The 26,051-nt window shown below is 37.1% G+C and overlaps 2 protein-coding genes across 5 annotated transcripts; one reads left to right on the forward strand and one right to left on the reverse strand.

Annotated features, from left to right (window-relative positions):
* Positions 1-5,721: 5,721 nt before the first annotated feature.
* On the forward strand, positions 5,722-26,051 carry LOC139147202 (GDP-D-glycero-alpha-D-manno-heptose dehydrogenase-like). Of its 4 annotated transcripts, none has more exons than XM_070718192.1 (3): positions 5,722-6,220; positions 17,341-17,403; positions 22,497-26,051. In XM_070718192.1, exon 3 carries the CDS (start codon positions 22,515-22,517, stop codon positions 23,574-23,576), a length of 1,062 nt encoding a protein of 353 aa, XP_070574293.1. In that variant the 5' UTR covers positions 5,722-6,220; positions 17,341-17,403; positions 22,497-22,514; the 3' UTR covers positions 23,577-26,051. The 4 variants fall into 4 exon arrangements, with proteins under 4 accessions (XP_070574293.1, XP_070574294.1, XP_070574296.1 ...); XM_070718193.1 differs by having other exon boundaries at positions 5,758-5,970; XM_070718195.1 differs by lacking the exon at positions 5,722-6,220 and adding an exon at positions 11,587-11,672.
* On the reverse strand, positions 10,358-10,807 carry LOC139146959 (uncharacterized). The gene has a single exon (XM_070717816.1). The coding sequence runs from the start codon at positions 10,805-10,807 to the stop codon at positions 10,358-10,360; it is 450 nt and encodes a 149-aa protein (XP_070573917.1).

Below are 26,051 nucleotides of genomic sequence, written 5' to 3' on the forward strand. Positions count from 1 at the left end.
TCTTTTTACCATGGTTTCATAGCATTAAGCATCATTTCCGAAAGTCTCGTCAAAAATTGATTATTTATAATTGGATGTTGATAATGGACCCATGATGTCATTAGGAATACAAGGAATAAGCCCTGTTGCTCATTGCGGCTCGCTCTAAGGGCCCGGTTAAAGACCTTTCTAGGACCAATTCGCAAAAGGGCATGACCCCAGGTCATGAAGAGGCCATTGACCCTTGCTTACACATAATCGGTGATGAAAGGCGGCGGCAGCAGCAGCACCGTATGCAGAATTTTCGTAGCTTTTAGTACGTACCACGCATGCTCTACAATGTTTACATTTAAATAAATAATCAACAAACAAATACATACATACATACATACATACATACATACATACATACATACATACATACATACATACATACATACATACATACATACATACATACATACATACATACATACATACATAGCTGCCAAACGAATTGTTTGTATACAGCTACATTATTTTCGGTTTTCCGAGATGAAAATAGTACAGACGTCTTTCTTATTTCTTACAAAGCAACTGAGGTCAAACGTTGTATTTTATAAAAATTTTGTATTTTTTGTCGACAATTATTTTGCTTCGAGTATTTTACATAATATGGTTAGACATACTTCAAACAATTTGCCTTTTTTACACCAGAAGAAATTGAGGAATATGCCTTTCAATAGATGTTGATAGAGATTGGGTTGAGTCAAATATCGGCTATAATGCCGAGCCGCCAACAAAAATCTAGCCAATTTAAATTGATTAACTAAAAATAGATAGCAACAAAGATCCGTTGATGACTCATCCAAATATATCTCTAGCTAAACTGGGTTTCTATAGCGTGGTATAGGTTTGAGTGTGTCACTGCATATTAAGCAGCATCGAACATTTCCTTTCTTTATTTGCACGGAATAGGTAGTCAGTTTACAAATAGTAGAATTATACTCATATTCACTGTTGCAGGAGTATGCACTATCATTTTGGTTTCTATAAATCCATTGAAATCCGTTAAAAGCCACCACCGCCCCTTAAATGTTTCAATTGAGAGGGGCTCTATCTCTGTGGAATATTTCAATGCTCTGAACAAATATCTTCTTCGACATTAATGGTATTCCATTTATAAATCATATTTTACTGTGTTATATTGTCCGTCACTGTCCGTTAAAAGCTCGAGAAATTGTGATTTTAAAAAATTCATGAAAATTTCCTGTGTGTGTTCAGTCTGTCTAGTTGAGAAATTTCTTCGGACTTTTACGGTATAACCACACTACGTAAGTGTTCTCATGGACAGTGTCTGTTAACGTATGTAATGACCATTGCTTCTATGAAACCCAAGCAATTATTGTTGAGTTATTAAATTAGATAACTCTTTGAGCCATAATTATCAACTTAGCAGTCTTGCAAACATCCGCCTGCTATCAAATTTAAAAGACAATTTTCGAATATCATTTTCATAACAACTGTGACATCCAATTCCTGATTCAAAGAGACAATTGCTGTAATTTTTGATAACATTATTTTTAATTTTGTTTGTCAAAAAATATATTTCTTTTAGTAATCCATAAAGCATGTTGAAATACAAGGCTTTAACCTTAGAAATAGCACACATCGTGTAAAACATGCAGCGTTGTTGTTGACATGTGAAAGCAAAACTCAATCGTTAACAATTATATTTGACATTGCAAATACACTAGATTTATTGATTGACAGCAGGGCACTGGGAGTGTCGACAGGGTTTTTGGTGGAGAATGAGAATCTGTGTTTACTAACACGGTGAAACACAACAACAACAACAACAACAACAACAACAACAACAACAACAACAATAGAAGCACGTCAAAAGTTAACAGCAAATTCCATGGAAAGGTATGCCTAGCTGGTGATGGCAGAAATTTTGATCAGATATGAACATAATTAAATTTGGTCTGGATGATTAAATGACATTTGGCACACTGTAGTCAGGGTCGATACTCTGCCATACTTCTACGTGTTAGTACAGGCCTACAGACAATCTCAGAAAACCGTCGATGATTATTGTACATCATATCAAACCTTACTTAAGGGTGTCTGTAGTAAAACATATTTCCTTGCCTTCCCAAGCTCCGTCGATATTACTTTTATGTGAAAGTATTACTGTTGCAAGCTGGTAACAGTCTCATATTGTAAGCTGGTAACAGTTTCATATTGTATTTAGCATGTTTTTAACCGAAAGATTTTATAGACAGCATAGAAATCTTAAAAAGTGAACATCAGGTTGTCAAAAATAGCACGTCATTTAATGACACCGTCTGCTTTTTGCCTAATAAAAACTTGTCGATCGACAACAGATGGACTTGTAATGTTCACCAGATTCGGCAAGCCTAATTCTAATCGTAAAATTACCATTTGAGATAACCATATCATGAAAACAAGTTTCACGAAACTTCAAGCTGAACTCTAACTTAATATAGGACACAACAGTTGGCGCTTTGATTTGAACAGGAAATTTATCTTTGCAATATCTGAACGCTCTTTCTACAAATTCTTTATGGAAGACATGCAGTGCTCACTGGTTTGGTTGCTGATTGTGGGTTGATATTTGATATTTCCCTAAACATCGTCGAACCGTCCGGTATGGGGAGGTAAATACCAATCTAATGCTACGCATTGACCGGGGTAGGAGAAGAAAATCATAGAAAAGATAATCTGCTGTTATGGGATGCATTATTAGAACATTGAAAGGGAGTGACATGACACATTTCGCGTTGAAAGATTTGACTCATTTATTCCTGCAAGCGCAGCGTATGAACGCTTTCTTCAAAATCTGTCTCCGAGTCACTAATCGCTAACTTCGAATGTTTTTTCAAAAGTAGACAGACAAAGTGTTATAAAAACCCTGTATATTTTCACATTTGACCACCTTATTCTAAAGGTGGACTATCGACACGAATACAGAAAGCTAAAACACTCTTCCGCGTAAATCATTGCATCCCAAATTTATACCCGCTTGTTTAACAAGGTCTAAGAAATGGTACAAATGTTTTTTTTTCTGCATTTTGAAAAATAATTTACTACGGAAAGAAAAGTTACACAGAAGTTGAAAATAAAGTATCGAAGAGGAAATGGAGACGTGAAGTAAGAGAATAGAGCAAATCAAACTGCTGAACTGTTAAACAACTATCTTCGGGTTTCCATCTTACCCCAGAAGTTTCGGTTGTTCCTCGTCATGATATTATTAATAAAACTGCTGTGAAATTAACAAGGGTTATAGAAACTAGTGGGAAAGCAATGACAAAACATGGTAATATTTCCCCGACGATAGCTCTGAACAAAACCACGGAATACTACGTTAAGGCGTTAGCTTCGTGGTCATTCTGTAGTACAGAAAATGTGATGTTGTGTCATCTTTACTTTCCGTTATGTTACATTTCCAGTGTTAATGATCTGAAAGAAAGACCTTTTCCTTTCAAGTCATTAGTATTGACAGATGTTGACTCTTTCAGGTCAAGAATCGAGAAATGTTGACAGACTTTGAGACTGGCGTAATCCCTGATCAGCTTTGATGCAGCTTACTCGTTACCGGGCTTTAGTAACACTGTACTCAGAGATAGCATCGGACAAACAGCAGAAGGGACCATTGATAGAAAATACAGTTCTTTACTGGAAATATCGAAGAGATATATGAATTCCTTGATTATCGTACAGCTCCCTGTGGGAGTAGAGATTGGTTTCATCAATTTGCATATAACGGTATGGGTAACCTTTGTATTGGCACTAAGTGATTAATGGACTAATCTATGCAACGGTTCCCCTATTGTCTTTGTGTGTGCTCTTGGCGGACTGGTATTAGGCCTAATAGCCAAATTCAGTCTCCAAATAGAGCCTCGGGCACTGCCAGGGTACGTGTATAGCTTTGTTCACGTCCCCGAACGGCGACCTTGGACTAGATCAAACGCTGTCAGTACATTCCATAAAAAGGCAGTTCCTCCACAATCCAGTAACACTATAAACTGTCAATTCAATGATTTTCCAGGAGGATAGGCGAATTTCTAAGCCTAGGAATGTTTTTGTCGAAAACCTAAGTTTCTTCAGGAGTCTCTATGTGGAAAATGAGGGGATTTTTTCCACGCAACATGAACCTGTGTACTGACTGGATGGGCATGATATAGACATTGAGACTGTGTTGGTTCCAGCGTCTTTAACGGGATCCAGTACATGCCTCAGTACTGGGCTAAATTTTCACGTTCCCCAAGACTTTTTCGGGACATGTTGGAAGCTAGTTCTAATAGAGCGATCTTAAAGGTTTCATCTTACTCTGAACAAAACCACGGAATACTACCTTAAAGCTGGAACTTACGATGATACTTTTTTGTCCTCTTGAAAATGTTCAGTTTTGTACTTTGTACAATTTTGGAACATACCATACCACACTCTCTGCTAGTGTGAGTTGAGTATAATAAAGATTAATTGATTGATTGATTGATAAATCCTGATCAACATCAGTTTCTATCAACATTCATCATTTGTAGACGGTACATCTATGAAGTAGCTGCGCACCACTTGTGCTACTTCCATATACATCCAGCTTGTTGGCGATCAGTGTAAATACATGCGTTTCCGTTACAATTTCAAAACTTGCGTACGATTTTACGCAACTGAGTTTTTATTTGCGTAAAATGTATTCAAAATGCGTACGGTAGGAATCAGTATCTGAAGTGAGTTGGGCAGTCTTTTCTGTAGAACTTGGGGGGTTTCCTGTAATGCGCATGCTCTATTAACAAAAACAACAACCTGGGGAGCTTCAAGGTGTAGCTGAACGTTTGCCATGCCGTGATGCATGTCCCGTATATGATCGTTGAGCAGCCCAATGAGTTCATGTTCAAAGAAAATACCTTCTGACTACGAAATTAGTGTTTTCAAAGGGCCAACAAAAAGCAGATACTGTTCAAAGTCCAGCGGGACCTCTCAAGAATGCAACCGACAGTCTAAATGGTCACCCGTAAACACTTTCCAAATAACATGCGGCGTAATGACCATTAAACTGTATTGTGTTACCAACAACGTAGACTCGATCGATTCTCGAATTTTTGCATCTGTAGTGCCATTGTCTGTACAGAACTGATTGACATGACGTTTTGTGATGATGAAATACAATGTTGCATAAGGTGCTGCGGTCTGCTAAAGTCTAAAATGTTGCAATATCATGATAAATGTCACTTGCAAGCAGGTGCATATGTTCTATTTTTGTCCTGCATTGAACCACGTTCAGGCAATGTAGTGGGGCCAAGTACGTCGTGTCATTGGGCGGCATTTCTCAACGCGTATTTGTTTACGCAGTCATGATTTTTTTTGCGTATTTCCGAACAATTTTGCGTAAAATACGCAGGATTTTGCGTTAACGGAAACACTGTGTAAATACATGTATTCTCATTTCCACTTTGCATTAGGCCTACATTGTAATGTGAATGCCTGTGGCTGTGGGGCCTGGGGACCGCCATGTAATTTTGCAGTACGACACTCTTACTGCCGACAGAATCCGCGCGTACTAGCATAAGACTAATTAGACCTATTACACAAAGGTAAAAACGAACAATCTTTAAAATAAATTATCAGTAAATACGATGTTTAATAGGCGCCAGAGAGTGGGGATGACGCGTGATGACGGTGCAATTTATCAAATCGTGATTGCTATTTTTGATAGGTTAGACAACATCAATATGCGCACATGCGTTTTGCAACTTTAACCTTTCGCCCCTGAGACTCATGCTATCACGTGTTAGAAGATTTTCCCTCGGCCGAGAGAGGAATATCCAACCTACAATATCTGGCAAATCTGGAGCTCATTTTACACAACTGCCTCCCGAAAACGATTAAAACCACCTCCGAACAGCACCTGACAAGTGAAATAGTAGATTTTGCCGACATTTTTTAAAAGCTGGATCCAGTACATCGTGATCTTCAAGTGGTTAGGTAAGCAGAGCCCGTGGAAGCCATGCGTCCCCGTGTTGTGTAAGGATTCTGGCGTGACTTGGCTTTTATTGTTGAACGAACAAAAACCTTCACGGTACCCATACCAGCAGTATGCTAATGAGTTGAATATTAAAAAGCCGGTCTCGACTGTTATAGTAGCACTACACGCCTCTTGCCTGTCTGTAGCTACCGGTGCCTAGGTGATCGTCTGTGTTAGTCCATCCGTCTCTACACTGGTCCACTGATCCTGGTAAGTCGTTTGACAGTCAGCCATACATACTGTATGCATATAAACACACACAGCAACCCGTCCGTCGACGCATACCTGTGTCATGTGTATTACATGTCGACTCTGCCTTATCACTGAATCACGCTGTCTGTATAATCAGGATACGGATATGTATGTTTCGGCGTCATTGCGGTTATGTCTTCGTGTAATAAAAGAGTGTTTTTTCGTTCGTCACTGTTGTTTTGCTTTTACTGTAAGTATCGACGGTTCTTGAATCCGCGTCCCGTCACGCCCATTCGCGAATGGCCACGCCGCGTCCGTTCTCTGGATGTGAACGTCGCGTCGTTGGGTTTCGTTACACTGTTGCGATTTCGTGATTCTACCGTAGTATTGACAATTACAAACGTACATTTCATTGTGTCTCGTTGACATTATTTACTGTGAAAGCCCACAGACGCCTTCACATCCCGTGAAAAGCTTGCTAGTGCAGTTATTTTGTTCTCAGCATTGGCAATTTCTTCAGAGCTCATCGTGAACGATAGGCGACAGAATGTGTGGAACAACTTTTGTAACAGGTCGTTGACCGCGCTTTTTTCAGCGGACCCTGTTCTGACAATATTTCTTGCAAACCCATTTTAGTGCATTGCATTTTTGGAGGAGGCGAAAAAACACGAACCTACAATATCGTTGGTGTTAGGATTTTGACAGATGAAGCCACGTTTATAGGTTGCCAAGACTTCTTTCATAGTGAAATTGATGATGGCGGTTATCCAATCTCAATTATTCAGCGAACACGTGATTGTTATATAATCAGTCATGATGTCTGTCAGGTCTATCGATGCTAATACCCCAGTCGCTTCGCGGGATTTGACATCCGGTCAACCCGGACTGCAATTCGCTGAGTGGTGAGATGTATATTGAGATGTATATTGTTTTCTCAGTTTTGTTTCAAATTGTGTTAGCAAACAAGTGGATGTGGACGCGTGGCATCGTAGGCCTACCAGCGTTTACTTCATCATTGACGGTCGAGAAGTTGTCGATGAGATGAGTCACAATAAATGACAAAATTAAGTCACTTTGTAGAGTGCAAAAAAGATCCAAAATAACATTTGATTAGTTACGTGATTTTTGTAGTTCACATGACAAAGGTCTCAACCTTATCTGTTGCATATAGTGGCGTCCAGAGGTTTTGCTGGCAGTAAAGTTGAACTGTCATCTGTGTTAAATTGTACTGTAACCAGCTGAGTAGTATCGTAAATGTTTGCCCATGTCATGGATGTTAAAGCAAATTGCACCTTTACTATTCGTTATTTGTTGTCCTCTAGAAAAAACAAACAAACCATAACTCAAGACTCTAGATATATACTATAGACTAGTACAAGTATGTTTTCAATGATATACTTGGATGTATGAGTTACTATAAGTTTCTCAATATCACTTCTTTCGTTGAAAATATCAGATTTGTACCGAAAACTTAGACTTACAGGTGTATTTCTTACGTGTGTAGTTGTGTGGTAAGGTACTGTAATTTGGTAAACTGAACATCTTGTCTGGACTAAAAACAATTTTGTAATATAGCATGATTATCATCCATATGGTGTGTTTCGTAAGTCAGCCCTACCCATCATGCAATGCGAAGACATTTGGGCCAGCCTAGCCATGTTGAAGTTTATCAGCTTGTCAGCTAGTTTCCAAAATGGAAGATTTAAATTTCAATGGCTGATTTTGCCGTATGACCCGACTGCTTCTCAGGTTGCAAGCTTCATTAGGGTTGTGAATTTGCTTGCAGGCTTGGCAACACTGAAAAACATAGACATTAACCCCCTGATAGACGGTTACAAAACTGCCCGCAGAGAGTACAGTTTTCATCATCCAACTTAAATTTGTTGACTTTGATATCAGAGGAATAACAATTGCCAAAATCTTGACTTGCAATTTATTTATTACATCTATACCAACTTGAAGGTAATCGACCTTCGGTGTAATTTCCCCCCACTTTCAGTCATGTCACTGTACACTATTAAGTTCCATGTATTTAGGTTGCACTTTGGTGGTTATTATTTATGCTGGCTCCTAAGAGAGGTTAAGGGTCGTAACCTTGGAACATGTCCAAACTAAGTTCCATGCACTGCAAATGATGTACAGTTTTGGCCGGCCCACATTTTTTGTCCTTTTCACTAAGCTATAAAAGTCTGAAATGAAACTCCACCCCCAAAGTGCAACTTTGAGCATAACTTGCTCTGGCATGCCATTTTGTTGTTAGGTTTTCTTGCCGCTCAAATTTTATGGCCAGTTTTAATGCAAGCATTTTTTACTTTCAAATAAGTATCTAAAAGACTTTTGAATCCTGCAGAAAAAAAAGTGTTTAATCTGTACCATGAATTTTCTATAAAGTCTGAGTTTATTAAAAGTTTGTTTTATTTTCATGTAAGCTTTATTTTCTAATCTAATTTCACAGACAAAAATCCCAGTGTAACATTTCTGGATCACATACCTATGTATTACTTCATGGTCATTGTAGTTACAACCTAATAATGATGAAATTCAAAATTTTAACGTTAAGAGATATGCAAGTTTAATTTTGTTATAATCCTCTGTAGGACCATTTAAGGTTACTTTCCTGAGTATTAAATCAGTCTGGAAAAAATTCCTCTAACATTTCATTACTGCTTTGTTTCTGGCTATTTTTACATTCCAAGAGGACGTACTTTAATTTCCAAACTACTGAGAAATTATTCCATACCTAGCAACAGTGTAGTGCAAGTTTGGTATACGCAATTGTGTATTGCCTCATATTGATAGGTAGCAGTAATTTATGTTTATTCATTATAAATTCAAACAGTCTCAACAACAAAGACTATATTTCTTCTAGGGTTGTTGCTACCCATAATTGGTACACCTTATTTTTCTGTTTTTTCATGATGTTTAAGTAAAGTCTTTCAATTCTTGAGGTCTTTTATGAAGGCCTTGACCTGTCAACAAGCTATTCAAATGACAGTAAATCAGGGCCTGAAGCAGCTTTGAAGAGAAGTTACAGTAAGAGAAAGGAGTGGATCACAGATTAGAAACCTCATACCAGTTGAACTTGTTACCCACTAAAAAATACTTCATTGAATATTAAGCGCAGGTTTTCTATCATTGTGTCACTTCAGAGGAAATTTATGGTCCAAGATTTTACGACCAACTTTTACCACCTGCAATTCACATGCCAAGTGTCGCTACCCATATGTAGTGTTGTGAAAGTAATGAGTTACAAAACTTGCACACTGGTGAGTGACTCAGCATTTCTGGACACAAAGTTGTATCTCATTGCTCTTTAATACTGTCATCATTATCTTGAAGAGAGAATAGTTCTAATCAACAGTAATGTTTTAATTTCCTAGATCACCTAGTACACCTAATGGAAACACCCTTTTTGATTCGGTGGCTATTCCTGCATCGCCCTGGGGGGCTTTTGTCCATGGATCCAAGGTCATATAAGTTTACATAGTAATGTAATCTCCCAGGGGTTCGTCTGAAAAAGATAAAAATTTGGTTTCACAGACACTATGAATGAGAGATACTTTTATCCATGGACTACGGATGTCACCAAGCTCTGGTCTGTCTAGGACACTAGATAGTTGCCACTTGATAGTAATTGTCACTAGATTTTTTGCCAGCATCATTTTGCAAACATAAAATAACTCAGAGACTGCCTTGTGAGTCATTTTGTTGTTCAAAAAATAATATACAAGCATCGGGAATGTAAGTTTGTAAGTATTTATGAAGATGTCAGAACATCAATAAAATGATTTTTAGTCTTGTAAATGTTTCCACTTTCATCATTGATGTCATCATTGTTTAGAGGGGAATTCCATTGAAATGACTTCAGGGGAACCCCTTGTTTCAGTTTCACTCTTGTTTAAGAGAAAACCAGCTAGAAATGGTAGACAACATCTGAAGTGTTTCCGAATGTCATCAGGGAGAATTTTCAAGTAATTTATTTTTATTATAGAAGGGAGACTATCAACATGTATTTTCATGAATTTTGTAAACAAATCATTCTCGCAAATGTGCAATAACCCACGGTTTATACAAAACTTCCTCTGTCAGGTGTTTGCCATTTACAAGTCATCTTCCTGTGATATAGCACCAGTTTTGGTTCATCCCATCCCAGTGTCACAAGTTCTCTGTTATCAGTGTTTGCTGATAGTGATGTCTGTTTTTGGTTGACTGTGAAGTGTCTGCCAAGCCCTGATCATCATCTGCCATGCCCTGATCATCATCTGCCATGCCCTGACCATCATCTGCCATGCCCTGATCATCATCTGCCATGCCCTGATCATCATCTGCCATGCCCTGATCATCATCTGCCAAGCCCTGATCATCATCTGCCATACCCTGATCATCATCTGCCTTGCCCTGATCATCATCTGCCATGCCCTGATCATCATCTGCCATGCCCTGATCATCATCTGCCATGCCCTGATCATCATCTGCCATGCCCTGATCATCATCTGCCAAGCCCTGATCATCATCTGCCATACCCTGATCATCATCTGCCATGCCCTGATCATCATCTGCCATGCCCTGATCATCATCTGCCATGCCCTGATCATCATCTGCCATGCCCTGATCACATGTTGATCACCTGATAATGCAGTTAAAATACCGTGGACCGTTCCAAATCAGTGTGAATCACATGTATTATGATCATGATCTTTTTCACAATAATATTGCTGCCAAGTCAATTATTGTTTAAAACCTGTTCACAGCTCAGATTCCCCAAAGAAAATGATGACCAAGTGCAAGATATGTACGTTTGATCAGTGTTCATCATTGTCCAGGAAATTGATTGGTATTGAGTGTAGTGGGTGACAATATAAAACATGTGATAACAAATTCATTGATTGTGTCGCACTTTTTCACGTTTATGTGACCTGTCAGTGGTGTAGTGTAACTGCATCTGGAAAAAGTTTCTGTAAGGTTACGTATAGGTGGGTAGGAAATCAAAAGTGAAAGCTGTATACTTCCCTGAAATAGAAACTTCAAGTTACACCTTTGAATTCCCAGGAATTATAATCATGGATGGGACATTCCAGTAAAACCACACCCATTAAATTTCAGAATTCCTGTCTGAAGTGAAAAGGAGGTTTAATTTTAAAAATGCCAGTGTTGTTAACATCCAAAGAGTTGTAATAGTAATAGTGTGATTTAATTTTCAAATGTTGTTAATATGCAAGTTCAACTCACCACATTGGGATAGATCAATATGTATGTTTTTCTTTGCTGACAAATTGCTTTTGGGAAAAGCTGACTCACTTTGCCAGTTTCATTTTTATTTTACCAACAATTCAAAATTGAAACCTTAGAAGAATGAATACTTGTACACACTGCCTCCCCTTGTCAGTGATATATACCGCTTCAACTCATAAACACTTCAGCCTGAGAGCCAGATCAGCAGTTAAAGACATTACAGCTCCAGCTTAAGGAGGTAAGGGGTACCTTCCATAGATGGTACTAGTAATGGCATTGGAAAATTTACAAAGATTTTGCTTTTTAATCATGTAATCATTAAGTTACATGTTGATGGACAAACACATTTGTAGGTGTTTGATGAAGCAAGTGTGTATTTTTTGCAGTGTCTGTGCTGTGTATATTGTTGTTCAACTTCAAGCGAAGGAACTTAAACTTTTTTGCATTGATCCCAAACCACTATCAGAGAAATTTGCCTCTCCAGTAAATACCGGTACTAGTCCTTTAGATATGTGTGGGCTGTCAGAGTTGAGATATCCTGTCCTGAGCTGCATGTAACATAAGTGTTGATGATCTCTGATTCAGATGACTTGAATGTTTACCTCTAAACAAAACTTAAAATATCAAGTTTTCTCTTTCAAATAGGCAGCATGTAATATCATCTGGTTTCAATATATATATTTGTATAGGCCTGTACACCAATTTCAAATTTGTTTATGATAAATTCAAGGTTTCTGATTGAAAGCAGCGTTTTAAGACGAATCATTTCATTTGTTAAGAGAATGCACTATATTTGTGACATGAAATGTCTATGTCATAGTGATTACGTAGCTTTCTGTCTATTGACACTTCGGTGAATGTTTTCATTGGTGTAGTTGAGGAGTCTGTGATACTGATCACCATCATTAAACATACCGAAAAGATGGACAGTAAGACATCAGCGCAGCTTGTCAACAGGGTAGAGATATGAAGTAAGCTAGTTATTAGAAATCATGATAGGGTTACAGCATATATGATGGTCTGTGTGATTATAGTTTACTTAAACTGATGGTTATTTTGAACATATCTTCAAAAACGATTAAAAGACAGAAAAAAAATCTACTCTCTTCCTTGAACTTAACCAGCAACTAGTTTTAAATAAAGAGAAACAGATGTGTTGTAAACAATAGCATTTCAGGGGACAGTTCAAGTTACACAGGAAACTGAATGCTTTGATACCGTACATATTGATCGTCTGAGACAAATATTTACACAGAAGATTCTAGTATCTGTCATTCTATAAAGTTGTGCAATACAAATTACAATGTTTTTCAGATCTCATGTGTAAGACATGCAACAGTTGCTAAGAGCAATAACCAGGGGCCCAACCCTGGGCCCAACCTTCTGCATGACTCCAAAACCGGAGAGTGTGTGTTCAAAGTATGTATAGAAAAACACAATAGGCATTGTACAAGTGAAAGAGATGGGGTACCAGGGGATTTCAAGGCATAGCACTATGGGTCATTGTGGTTTGGTTTTCATTGAATGACTCAGCAATATGGCTGAAATACAGTCCGCCTAGTTTGTGAATGAGGTATAGTTATTGTCCACAACAAATGTTACGGAGAGACAAATTTAAGGTAAAATTTGGCAACTTTGTGTATTTCATGATTCCTGATGTAACACTAATACATGAATAGTGTGTTGTATACACACTGACATGCGGCCTGAGATACACGCATTGGAAATATAGAACATATGGCTGTAAAGTAAATTTTATTTGCAAGAAACTTACAGCATAAAATATTGAATATTCTTTAATGTTTGATCAGGTGTTCAGTACATGTAACACCTGCCCTCATTACTTAGGGTCCATTGCCCTTCTAATGTGAAATTTCCATTCTTGTTAATCTCTTTTCCTATCATTAACCCCTGAACCTGTCACTTTCTGTCAGTGTGTGCCAGGCAGACACACACCACTGTAAGTCATGGAACTCCAAAGTACTGCTGAATTTCTGAGGAATACATAATATGACCACCCCTGTTCTTTGCCATCAAAGAAATTTGGTTTGATTCTGACAAAAGGATGATTTCTCCTAGTAAAATAGTCCTAAAATGTACATTAATTTCAGTTATAATTTCTTAGTATGTATCAATACCAGTCAGCTATATGCTCTTGTGAGTGATTTATATAAGCCTTGCCCATTTGTAATTATGTGAGTTTTGTAAAATAGTCTGTCATCTTTCATATTTTCTTTGTGCTCATTGTCTTTCTGTGTGCAATCGTCCTGTACCAGTCATTTTTACAAAGTGACACAGTGGGCTCACTTTCAGCTGTTGATAATCTATATTCACACAACCCCAATCACAAGGTCAGTGAAGCATGATTATGCATACTAGTAAACTTTCCTCCCACAATGCACTGCAGTACGATACATTAGACACTTCGTAGTTTGATGTAATAATTGTGCAGAAACAGAAAGGCTAAAGCTGCCGTTGAATCTCTTATCCAAAGAGAACTTTAACTGGTAACCATTCTCTGTTGTAATCATGAAGGAGAAAGAAGACTTAAGGTTAGAAAAACAAAAATCATCCAAAAAATTACTGATATTTTGATTCTTGGAAATTCTAAGTGACTGCAATGTCTTGTTTTTTAGCCTCACATGCACAAAGCAAATTTTCAAATAAACAAAACAATATGCTGAAAAATGCACGCTTACAGAAGGTCAGGACTGTCTCATAAATATTTTATGGTCTGAAAACCTTAAACTTCCTCTTCCTTAAAAGGGGAAGAGAATGCAGCGTAAGTTTTAGCTCAAGAATAAGTGTGTGTCATCGGCCGGTCAGAGGTCTAACATGGTGTCCTAATTCTACCCTGAGGCCACTGTACTACACTCAGGCTAGTGTTTACTGCCTGTAACCACTCTAATAAGTATACGTTTTGTTTATTGGCAATTTCACTATCTGTGAGAGTGCTTGACAAGTCCTCTCATGCCATTTCCATGCTTGACTTCCCAATATTCTTAAAGCTTTGACCTATGCAGTTTGTGTTAGCCCCGCCCAGAAGCCATCATTGCACCAACTTCAAGATGAGTCATGCTGTCCATGGGAACTTTTTACAACCCATTATAGAAGCTACAAGACAGTGAAAGCTAGCTCAAATTTGAACATTTGTACATTGAATTTGATGTTTGACACTGCATGAGTACACAACTTGATTAGTAGTGTTGCCTTTGTTGTAGACACTCCTTCCATCCTGTGCATTAGCAATTCAGTGAAAAGAGATTTCTGAGGAAATGCAAGGAGTTACTGAAGTCTTGATATAACTCAATTACCTGTTAGACATTTTGAAAATTATGTACCGTATTTCCATAAGAAATTAAAAATAGTACTGCAACATGCATGCGCTTCAACAAAGGCTCTGTAATGATATCCAGTCTGCTCACCAACACCAGTATGATGGATGGTTGTGTTTCTGTTGATGGAAAAAATGTTCTCATATGTCCTAAGTATTAGAAAAGTGTAGGGCCTAGGGAAAGGTTTTTCTTAACAATGGTAAATTTGGACCATTTTTGTCATTTACCGAAAATTTCAAATACAGTAAGCGCAAGTCCGATTGGCCAAAGGCAATTTTCCGATATCCAAAAGCAGTCTCAGTTTCTTGTAGTCTGTTCATCATGATGAATTTTCTCAATGGATCGATAATATATTCTTAAAACTTTTTTGGTTCATTTTGATTATTTTGTCATTGATGACCAGTTCGCCTAAAAGCAAAGGAATATGTCTTTTATTCATTCTTTGTTTAACCACAGCCAAGTGCAGTACTGTGAATGTTGTGTAGGAGTATCGGATTCCAAAACCATAATATAATATTTATTAGTTCATAACTTTTATGGTATTCAATGTTGTTAAGGGACAATGACCATGACAATATTTTATTTCACCCTTTTAAAAGCATATCTCATCATGAAAAACAAGCAAGGTTTTGTATATCCTTCCCTAGGGTGTAATATTTAGGTCACAAATAATAGTTCATTGTGTTATGTAGGTCAGCCAGCACTACGAGAAGTGCAGTGTCATCTTTGAACTGGCCATAAAGAATCTATAAGTTTCACTGTATTAAGACACACTAGTAGTGGAATCATTTGATGGTGATAGATTGTACATGCAAGACATTCAATAACGCTCCTCAGAAATCTAATAAATTTTCTGTGTGGGTACCATGTAACATTGAGGCTATTTGAATAATGTGTCCACAAAGTTCAGGACAAATATCCTCTCTTATGGCATCAAAAACATGAAAATGACATTGACTGTTTTGTGGCAGTATTTGTCAGATTTAACAAAATCATGGTGACTTCCTTTTCCTGATGGGAACTCAAAAAGTGTCTTATTACAGGGAGATGAATGAAAGATATATTCCTTCTTCATGTTTCCAATATCGCAAAACTACGCAGCTTGTCTTTTTAGAAGTTGGTACGTGAAAAACATTTAATGGTTGCTGTTTCAGGATAAAATTGCACAGCACAATATAATGATTACAATATGATGATGAAAAATAGAATTCAAGTGAAATGACTTTTTTAGATTGACAACTGTCAATTCAGAAAACCATCATAGAGAAATAAATTTAATCCTTTGCCAATTATTAAGAGATTAGTCATTTAATCTCACACAATTTTCCCAAGTCTTTTGTAAGTTACTCAACTTATACTGAAATATAGACTGTCGATAGTCCCTCGTGCCTTCTTTTGACCAGAGTCACTTTATTAAGTGCGGTAGCAATCAAGCATAGGCGATCGAGCGGCAAAGGCGCAAGGCCAAGTGCCGAAAAACACTGTTTATGCATCATAAGTTTTATGATGGCAAAGGTTTGGTACTGGGGACAGATTTCTTGTAGTGGTTGTAGTGTACTGTGAGAATACATGGTTTGGTGACCTTTACAATTAGCGGAAGCAGATTCAGGATAATTTAAATTTCAGAAAGTTATCTTTTGTGAACATCTATTGATATGCAAATTTTATAACTACATTTTTTACACACTGTTAACACAGCATTAATTTGAAAGATTGTAATGACAGCATGACTTACATGATTACAGTATATCTTAAAATTTTTCGAATATGAGAACTATCTGCCAAGCGTCTTGACGTTTCCCTTCTGAGTGCGATTTCAACCATATGTTTGTCAGTAGATGACTACGAAAGGCTGTCGTTTCTGTTCCAGATGAGTTTCAAAGTGCATATGATAGCAAATGCATGTACCAGCATTAAACCTCATTCTGAGTATTTGACCTATATGATACCAGTAACTTGTGTATGCCTTTTCCTTTTCGTGAAAATACTTGTATTGGCGGCTTAATAACAAAGAAACAAAAAGTGAAAAGCTGCAGACTAAGATTTGCCAGTGGTAAAAATGTTTTGCCGTCTTCTGTCTGGGCATGTATCTGTCAAAGAATGGCTCACTGCTTACAAGTTACAGTGATAATGATAGCCGTTGTTATGCACAACATGTTTGTCATTATCACATTTCCATCTTTTCAAGTTGCTTTGATGTGAAAGAAACAAAAGAACATGTGAGAATTTGCCATTCAAGTTCAATGTTAGCTTCATCAATGTGCTGGTCTCATACCGTTTCCAACACTGAATTTTACAACAAGCAAGTTCAATGTTATACCAATATCAGTGTATCACCTTCTCAGCAGATAAACTGTCTCTCTTCCATTTGAATTCAAAATTAGAATTTTTAAATTTTTTGCTGGGTCACTGTTTCTTCCTTTAAATGTTATCATTAACATAATATGAATTACGGGAAAAAATGAAGTGGGCACTAATAATTGATCATGTATATGCAAATCAAAATTGTAATAGTGGCCAATCACGCGGAAGAGCAAAATTTCTCACATACCTGATACTTTTCAATTTCAGGTATTTGGCAGAAGCATCACAGTCAGAAGAGAGACTGCTAGACAGTGAATTTGAAGGACAAAGGTAAATGAGTTCTACACTTTGGATAACACTCTACTTATATTAGCCTTCATAATTTTTAAAGTTCATGCCTATGTCATATTGCATTGATGTGAAAATGACTTTTTAGGGTTGTTGTCAAACAGTGCTGGTCTAGTCAACCATTTTTTCCAAAAATGGGTGATGCTTGTGAGAACCCCAGAGTGTCTGCCGCACATGTACTGTAGTCATTGCACCTTTTGATGATGTTTAAAAATCTGCACAAATTGTATATTTACTTTGTCACAACTTCAAATGGATACAAACACTGGCAAATTTACATGTCATCTGTAAATCTTAACTTTCAATCAGTGTCAATGCACCTTGCTGAGCATTTGAACTCTGAGCAGTAATACCATATTTTGGCAATGTTTTTAAATGTTTCTGTGGAGGAATACAAATAAGATGATTTAATCAGTTGTTGAGCTGTGACACCAAGCAACAGTTGCAGATGAAGAGTTGAATGTGTTTCTTGCTGTTCTTGTTTGATAAAGACAAAATCACAGCCTGTGTGAAACACTGAAAGATAACTTTGCATTAACTTAAAAGGGCATTGTTACTGTTTCCAGGGTATGGAGGATTGGTTATAAAGTGTGAGAAGTCCACATGAATCTATTGTAGTTGACTGCAATAGACATGTGCAATACTATTCATCTTTTTTCTTTTCATCGGCAAGTTATGATTCAACAAGTCATGAATACTGTGAAATGCACACTGTGTTATGCAGAGTTAGAGACACTGTGATCCTCTTGAACATTGAATCCAATCATGCCAGCAAACAAGCATTGTTAGTTAGGGTGGGGGAGGGGTTCCTCTTATCAGTGCTCCCACTAATCTAATTTTCAGTTCATTTTGACACTTTTTAATGTCTTCTGTACGGGAAGACTTTATTTGTGTCACGCAGACGAGTCAAGATTGTAAAATTCTGCCGATTCCATATAGGAGTAAGTCCTATTACAGGCTGACCTATTTAAATGCATTCTTTGTTAAAAAACATAAAAGGCATCAATTTGGAGTTCTCTTTGTGTATGTCAGCACAAGCATCAATAAGAAGGAATAATGCAGAAAGATTCGATAAACTTTTCCACATTTTTATCCGGTGAAAACTGTAGAAAGTTGAAATGGAAAGACAATTTTAGGATACTTTAAGGAATGTTGTTTTCAAGGAATAAGAAAAAGGGAAGAGAGTATGGATACAAATGGATAAAGTTATGATAGAGTAAAACACACAATGCTATTGTGCTCACAACTCAAAACTTTTCTCGTTTCTAAAGGAATTCTCAAGACATCTTTGCAACAGTGCAAGACGACTACATATACCATTGAACATTTTCTCATGTCAAAGAGGACTTTCCTTATTCAGTAGTGTATCACAATGTATGACCCATGGGTTAATTCTATTTACAGTGCCATAGAATTATCACAGAATGTGTATTTCCATCATAAGTGGATTTATTTTGACTGACTTGTGCGTGTTCTTACCTGCATTAACCTTCTCACCTATGTGCAAAAAAGCTATCAAGAGAGTGAGGTCCCCTAACTTGTTGAAAGAAACTGAGCGTAGATCGGTACCACCCAAATTTGCATATGGCAGTATTCATTATGCTTAATTCAGTGACAGGGTTCAGCAGTCATCAAGGTTTCTGTGGAATTTCCCCTTTTTTTGTCCATTCTAATTATCTGTGATAACTGGAAAAAGATCATCTTGATCAGATTCAATGGAAAGTTGAGTGTGCAGGTATTTTTGGAATGTCCTTATGAATGCTTGTGGCCGGTGAGCTTGTTTCCTGTACACTCCAATGAATTCTCACCTTTACCAATCACTCAGACCTATAGCCATAGGCAAGACACTGAAACAACTCCGCCGATGTCAAATAATAGAGCATTGTATTAGATAGTGGCGTCCTAATTCTCTGTGAATGGGCATTGATGTGATGTGTGCTGCAGTTGTTTTCACTGGTAAAAGCCATGCCAGTTTGGACTCTGAATTGGCAAAGTTGATATGAAATTGGTATCAACATGACAAACCTTAGCACCTTGGCTTTAAAATCGATTTTATAGAGTTACCCAGTGGTAAAAATGTAATGTGGTAAAAATTTTATAGAGTCCTATTTCAATGTGATATACAATCACTAGCTTTCTATGATAGGGATCACTCTCATAGAAAGCTAGTGATTGTATCACATTGAAATAGGACTCTATATCATCAGCAAATTTAGAATTTTTCCTATCACATGACTTTATTTACCTAAAGTTTACAAGTATATAACTCACAAGTATACATGCTCCACCCTCGGTAATTTGCAAACAAGCTCAGCATGTCACAATTTAATTCTTCTTCTAAACAGAAGATTGTTCATTTGTAAAGGTGGTAATTCCACAAAGTATTTCCCTCAGATCTGCCAGTGCCCAAAATGTACATGAATGGATGTATAGGCAATCAAATTGAATACTGACATAATGACTCTTTTAATCTATACTTAGAAATACTAAGTGTGTTACGTATTCAAGTACTGGAAACCCGTCACTGCTGGGGTCCATCAGAACTTAATTTCCATGAGAATTCAGTCCTGACAATAGTATTATCACAGAAGGTGATTGGTTATGCATATGTCTGACAAGTCACTAAATGTGATGAACATAAAAGCTTTTGATAGTGGTTGACATCCAGGCTGCCCTGTTCCAATTGATAACATATAATGTAGATACAGCTTGTATGGCACTTGTGGCAAATCACATAAAGACCTTTAACCGTTCTGCAAACTTTAGCAACTCAAATTGGCCAATGACTCAATTCATTTAGAGGTGATACAGCTGTAATATCTTTGTACTGTAGACTGTCAACGCTGTGCATCGTAATCTTTTTTCCCTAAACTTTGATACATCCGTGTTGTTATCAACTTGGGAGACGGAACCAATTAACACTCATTAAGCAGCCACCAATTGTGATATTTGCACAAATATCATAAATTGAAAAATTGGAAATTTCTCACACAATGGGAAGATGTTGATCATCCATGAGCTGGTATTAGCAAAGCAAACACCTTCCAAATGCTCTGGATAACTTAATAAGCAGGGAGTACAATCTCTACTGGTACTGTGCTTACATTGAAATGCAGTGTTCGGTGTGTATAAACATTAAAATTACAGAGGACACATCTACTGAATTGCTTCGTTCAGAAAGGTAGAACCAGAAAATTCTTCAAGACATAAGGCATATTTTAAGTTTACATGAGTCATTATTTGACTGAAACCAGCAATTTTTTTTCTTACTTAATGTTTACGGTGATGTGATGTACTAACAGGACCATTTTCATGATCTGATCCTTGTTACTTTTGATTGAATGAACTTGCAGATTTTATGGCTAAAATTATCTCTCTGTATCATATTATTTATGACAAGTAAAATTCATACTGTTTAGTAGTATACATAATGTGAATTTTGAAAATATACAGAATACCAATAGGATCAGCAATAGGATCTTGGGACCTAAATATCATGCCTTTAACAGAAGCAAGAATTAGTAAGAGTGGAATGGCTGTATTAGGATTGTTGTAGTGTCATAATATACTCTCAACATTGTGTAAAAAAGTATGGCTGATCAAGTGACGCATAACCTATAAACTCATTTGAATTTCTTACAGTTATAATATTGGTTTGTAGTTTAAGCAATTATTAATTTTCATTCTCAGAGAATGAAACCCTTTTAAGAATAAATACTCCCCCCCCCCATTATGTTGTGAACCAGATCACCTTGAAGGGCCCTAACATACATGGACAGTGATATACATGTACATCATCAGTATCTATAAATTACATTTCTAATTTACAGTGTTGAATTTACAAGTAGACTGTGGATCAAAGTCAGCTTTGACCTTGGCAATTCTTTAAACATATTTCTGTCATGTAGTAATTTCCCATTGTCACACTGATGGAGTGATGGGCATTTCATGTATACTAATTTTATAATATTATGCTAATTATCGACACCAATACATGTATAACTAGTCGTTACAAGTAGGTCATATATCAAGTCTGGTTACAATGTGTACATGTATAGTCACACTTCCATGACAGGAATCGGTATGGAACCAAAATGTTTCCCATATTTTGGAATAACCTTTGACATTATTAAATGATCAAGTGGTGCTTTATGTACAGGGATAAGATCAAGTGAAGTTTTTGGGTTTCTTTTTCAACGTCCAGTCCGACTCTTTTATGATTATCATGACTTTTCTCACCATATGACTTTTCTCACCATTTAGTATTAGTAAGTCTAATTAGCGATGTCCATTTGATCATTGTTCAGGTTTTCATTGGACACTGAACCGAAATGCAAAATGAGTTATCAAATGCCGACATGACCTTGTAAATATTTCCTCCACATGTCAGTCTTCACATGTATCACAGAGATGATATTTGATAGGCAAAGCCATGTGCTTGAATTGTTGCCCATTTTGATAGATAATATTTTAATGGCCTTGAATGTCTGTCATTATTATTGGATTTGTTTTGGGGCACAATGCAGTTTTTGTTGTCTCAGTGTATCTACATTGTAGGGATGATAAAAGTCTGACTCAATTAACCTTTGCACATAGTTGTCATTACGAAAATATTGAAGACTTCTATTAGGTCATCTTTTGTAAAAATTTGAAAATGAACAGTTCCTATTCAGCAATTCATTATGAGTTCTGCTGCTCAAATCTGTCTTTCCATCTTTGTCAGAAGTGTATTGGAGTTAAGCTCTTGAATACTGCAAACCGTAGTGATATCCATGTACATACAGGGCAGTCAGTATATAGATACAGGTGCACATGAGGAATTCCATAGACAGCTGAAGCACACTATGAGTATATGTCTAATGATGCTTACTGATGATGTGTGTTTGTGAAAATAATGAAATGATGAATAATATACACTGTACATGTAGGATGTGATTATGTGTAAGCATCATACACAAGATTGTTAAGATTGTTTTGTCAATCATCACAATTTTTCTTCAGATTTCTCTGGGTAATAAAGATGACATGGATTGCCAATGTTAATTCTAACTTCTGTCTTCTTTCTTTGTTGATAGGGACTGAAATTCAGTAAAATGGCACACAATGGACTCATCCCCAATGGCATGACAAACGGTGTAACCAATGGCTACCGCATTGAAGAGAACGGATGCGATGACATCGGCGATGGAACCGTTCAAAATGGTTTCCATAACAACAACAAACATCATGTTCTGGTGACTGGTGGTGCGGGATATCTTGGATCCACACTGGTTCCAATGCTGCTGCAAGATGGCTATGAGGTCACCATCTTTGACATTTTCAGCTGGGGAGTCATCCCATTGCTCCCCCTAGCTGGTCATCCTAATTTACATATCGTCAAGGGAGATGTTTGCGATGACGCTCATGTCGCTGAAGTTATGAAGAATGTGGATGCAGTCATCCACTTGGCGGCCATCGTTGGATATCCAGCATGCGAGAAAGAGCCAGAGCTTGCCAGGAAAGTCAACGTTGGTGGAACTGAGAACATAGTAAAACATCTCCAACCTCACCAGAAATTAGTATATGCTTCCACTGGTTCCTGTTACGGAGCTGTGGATGGTGTTTGCACTGAAGAAACCCCAATCAGCCCCCTCACTCTCTACGGAAGCACTAAAGCACAAGGAGAGCAACTTGTTAGAGATGTCGGTGGTGTTGGTCTTCGTTTGGCTACAGTCTTCGGCGTGGCACCCCGAATGCGCCTTGATCTCCTTGTCAATGATCTGACCCACAAAGCTCTGAACATTAAGCACTTTGATCTGTACCAGGGTGGGTTCCGTCGCACATTCCTGCATGTCAAGGATGCTGCCAGCAGTTTCATCCTGGCCCTCAAGAAGTATGATTACATGACCGGCAAAGCCTACAATGTCGGCCATGAGAGTATGAACATGACCAAGTCAGAGGTGGCCAGACAAATCCAGGGGAGCGTTGATGATTGCAAAATCACAGAGTCCACAAATGGAGAAGACAAAGACAAGCGCGACTATGAGGTATCTTATGAGAAGATACGAAACCTTGGTTTCAAGTCCACTCTGACGGTGAATGAAGGCATTAAGGAACTCTTGAAAATTTTACCTCACATGACCGAAGCAGATGTCAAACGGGCAAAGAATGTTTAAAATTTCACCATATTTTCATATGTTTTGTGACGTGCATGAAAAATTTCATACTTGAAATCTATGATTATTAGCATTATCTTACTTATTTTTGTTACTGTATCATATAGTTAATTTTTAGAGAAAACAAACCGTGTCCATAAATTATCTATTTCTAAAAAATCATGATGGTGAAAAATGATTTCCATGTCAGGCAAAAATTCCAAGATATTTACCTCGGAGAAAGAGTGCAAAATCAAACATCTGATCAGAATTTTCATTCCTTGAGTTCAAATTACAACCCCAACCCCATGTATAGTGATTATTTAAAACAAATACTTTGAAACAATGTCTCCCTAAACCATTACAGTGTCTACAAACTAGTCCAAAAAGCTACATTCATCGTGTCAGCTTGCTCAAACACAAAAAAACTGATAACTTTAATACAATCATAACAAATTTCACCCACTGGAATTATTGTCCTGAATGGTAACACCCATGATGGCATCAACTCTGCTGTTTTTGTCTTTCACCAAAACTCACCTTTACCTCGTCACTTTTTATAAACCTTATATTTATATCTATAGGCCATTTCTCAGCCGTTCCAGTTTATCGGCCTGGCACCACAATTCTTTCCCGTGAATTCTAAACGTTTAAAAGTTTGTAAAGAAGTATGTATCAAAACGCACAAGTGAGATATAGATGTTGACTTTTCAAGATGTAATATTTTCAGAGCACTGACATCAAGGGTATTTTCACACTGGATGGCCATCAGAAACTATTATCAAGTGTTTGGTATCAGAATGATGGCCACTCTGATTGGTCAGTCCAAACTTAACATTATGCCACATGTAACAGAGAATTATGTTGAAAGTTTCTCTTGCCAACTAAGAATCATGTTTCTTCAATCTTCATTTTTATGTTATAAATTTTGTGATTTTTAAATGGTAGCCTCAGTTAAAAATGAAGACTGATTTCCACAGTGCTGTGGTACAATGGTTTTACAACATTGTCATTAACTGTTGTTGCTATTGACAACCCAAGAAGAGGCAACAAAGCTCAGAAAGATCTCTCAAAATCTGCTTGAAGTTGTATGTTCACCCAAATGTTTTCTACAGGAGTAAAATTTTGCCACTGGAAATGATAGCAGTTTACCAAAATTTGACTTTGGTTAACATGACATTTTCAACATGCCCAAACTATGTTAAATTAAAATCCATATCTTACTATCATCATTTACGTAATATGTTGTTGACATATGAATAGTTCATTCCCCTGTTGCATGCTGGGAGATGTTGTCATGGTAACAGGGTCATCCAGTTGAGTCATTCTGATTCAGTTCTTGCCTTTTTAAATTCCAATATTTTTTTCTACAGATTGAATTAAAGTCCTTTTTCTCTTTTTGTATTCAACTTCAGGAAAATGTGATGCCTGTCCACAGGACACTTTTCCTCACTCAGCTCCCTTGTATAAATGCATTTGGAAATTCATGAGAATAATGAGTTGTAGATTACATATTTTATTCAGTACCGACAGAAGCAGTCATGCGACTGCTCATGATCTGGTCCTATGTCAGATTTTGTGCAAAACTTTAAAAGAGGTGCTGCAGGGACCAAGAATCCAATTTAATGTAATGTACCACTTTTTCTTCAAATATCACTGTATAATAACACTCTATCTTTTCAAAATACATATTTATTGTACAGATTAAGTCACAAGGACTGCAACAAATCTAATTGTACATCAGAGCAATGACTGCTTTTTAAATGCATGGCAGCCCAGATTTGATGTCATATTTTGCACTTTCTGTAGCTTTTTTTGTCCATAAATGAATATTCCAAATGGTATTATAACTGCCATACTTCTAGTCTATGCAATCTCCATGAGTAATCTGAATCTGAATCTGAATCTGAATCTTTCTTTGCTTTGTATTTGGAACTCTCTTTGATCTAGAATATGATCCACTTTGTGTGTGGATTTTCTGAAGAACTACAGATTCTGTTCAAGTTCTGACAGAGACCTTCAGTTTACCTGGCAACAGAATCTAATTTGTTCTTTTTACCTAGAAATGGAAATTTAACTCAAGTCAGCGACATTGCTCTTTAGTTTCAAATTTTTCACGATTTGAAGTGCAAAATTATGAATGTCCCAAAAGGTATGCTTGACAGAAGCTTTTGTTAAAACTCATGGAGGTTGCAGAGGCTATTAGCTTTTAACGATACCTGTATATGCTTAAAGGAGCAAGTAAGAATGTTTGTGATTATAAATTTAGTAGATACTATTAGACAATTGAACAAAATATTCATAAGTGACAGGTGTGTTTCTGTCCAAGTAGCTGCTTTCATAGGTTGAATACCTAACATGATCAGCGTTTTTGCCGAAGTGAGAGTCCAGAAAGTGATGATACAAACAAACACTTTCGGTTGAAAAAGACAAAGAGAGCAATCAACATATTGCTTAAGAGAATAAATCATGATCATTTGAGTTTAAACTCTAAAA

This window comes from Ptychodera flava, chromosome 13 (assembly GCF_041260155.1).
Source record: "Ptychodera flava strain L36383 chromosome 13, AS_Pfla_20210202, whole genome shotgun sequence".
Lineage (NCBI taxonomy): Eukaryota > Metazoa > Hemichordata > Enteropneusta > Ptychoderidae > Ptychodera > Ptychodera flava.

Bases quoted from the DNA above. Each gene is read 5' to 3' on its own strand.
- LOC139146959 (XM_070717816.1), bottom strand. From the start codon at position 10,807: ATGGCAGATGATGATCAGGGCATGGCAGATGATGATCAGGGCATGGCA.
- LOC139147202 (XM_070718192.1), top strand. From the start codon at position 22,515: ATGGCACACAATGGACTCATCCCCAATGGCATGACAAACGGTGTAACC.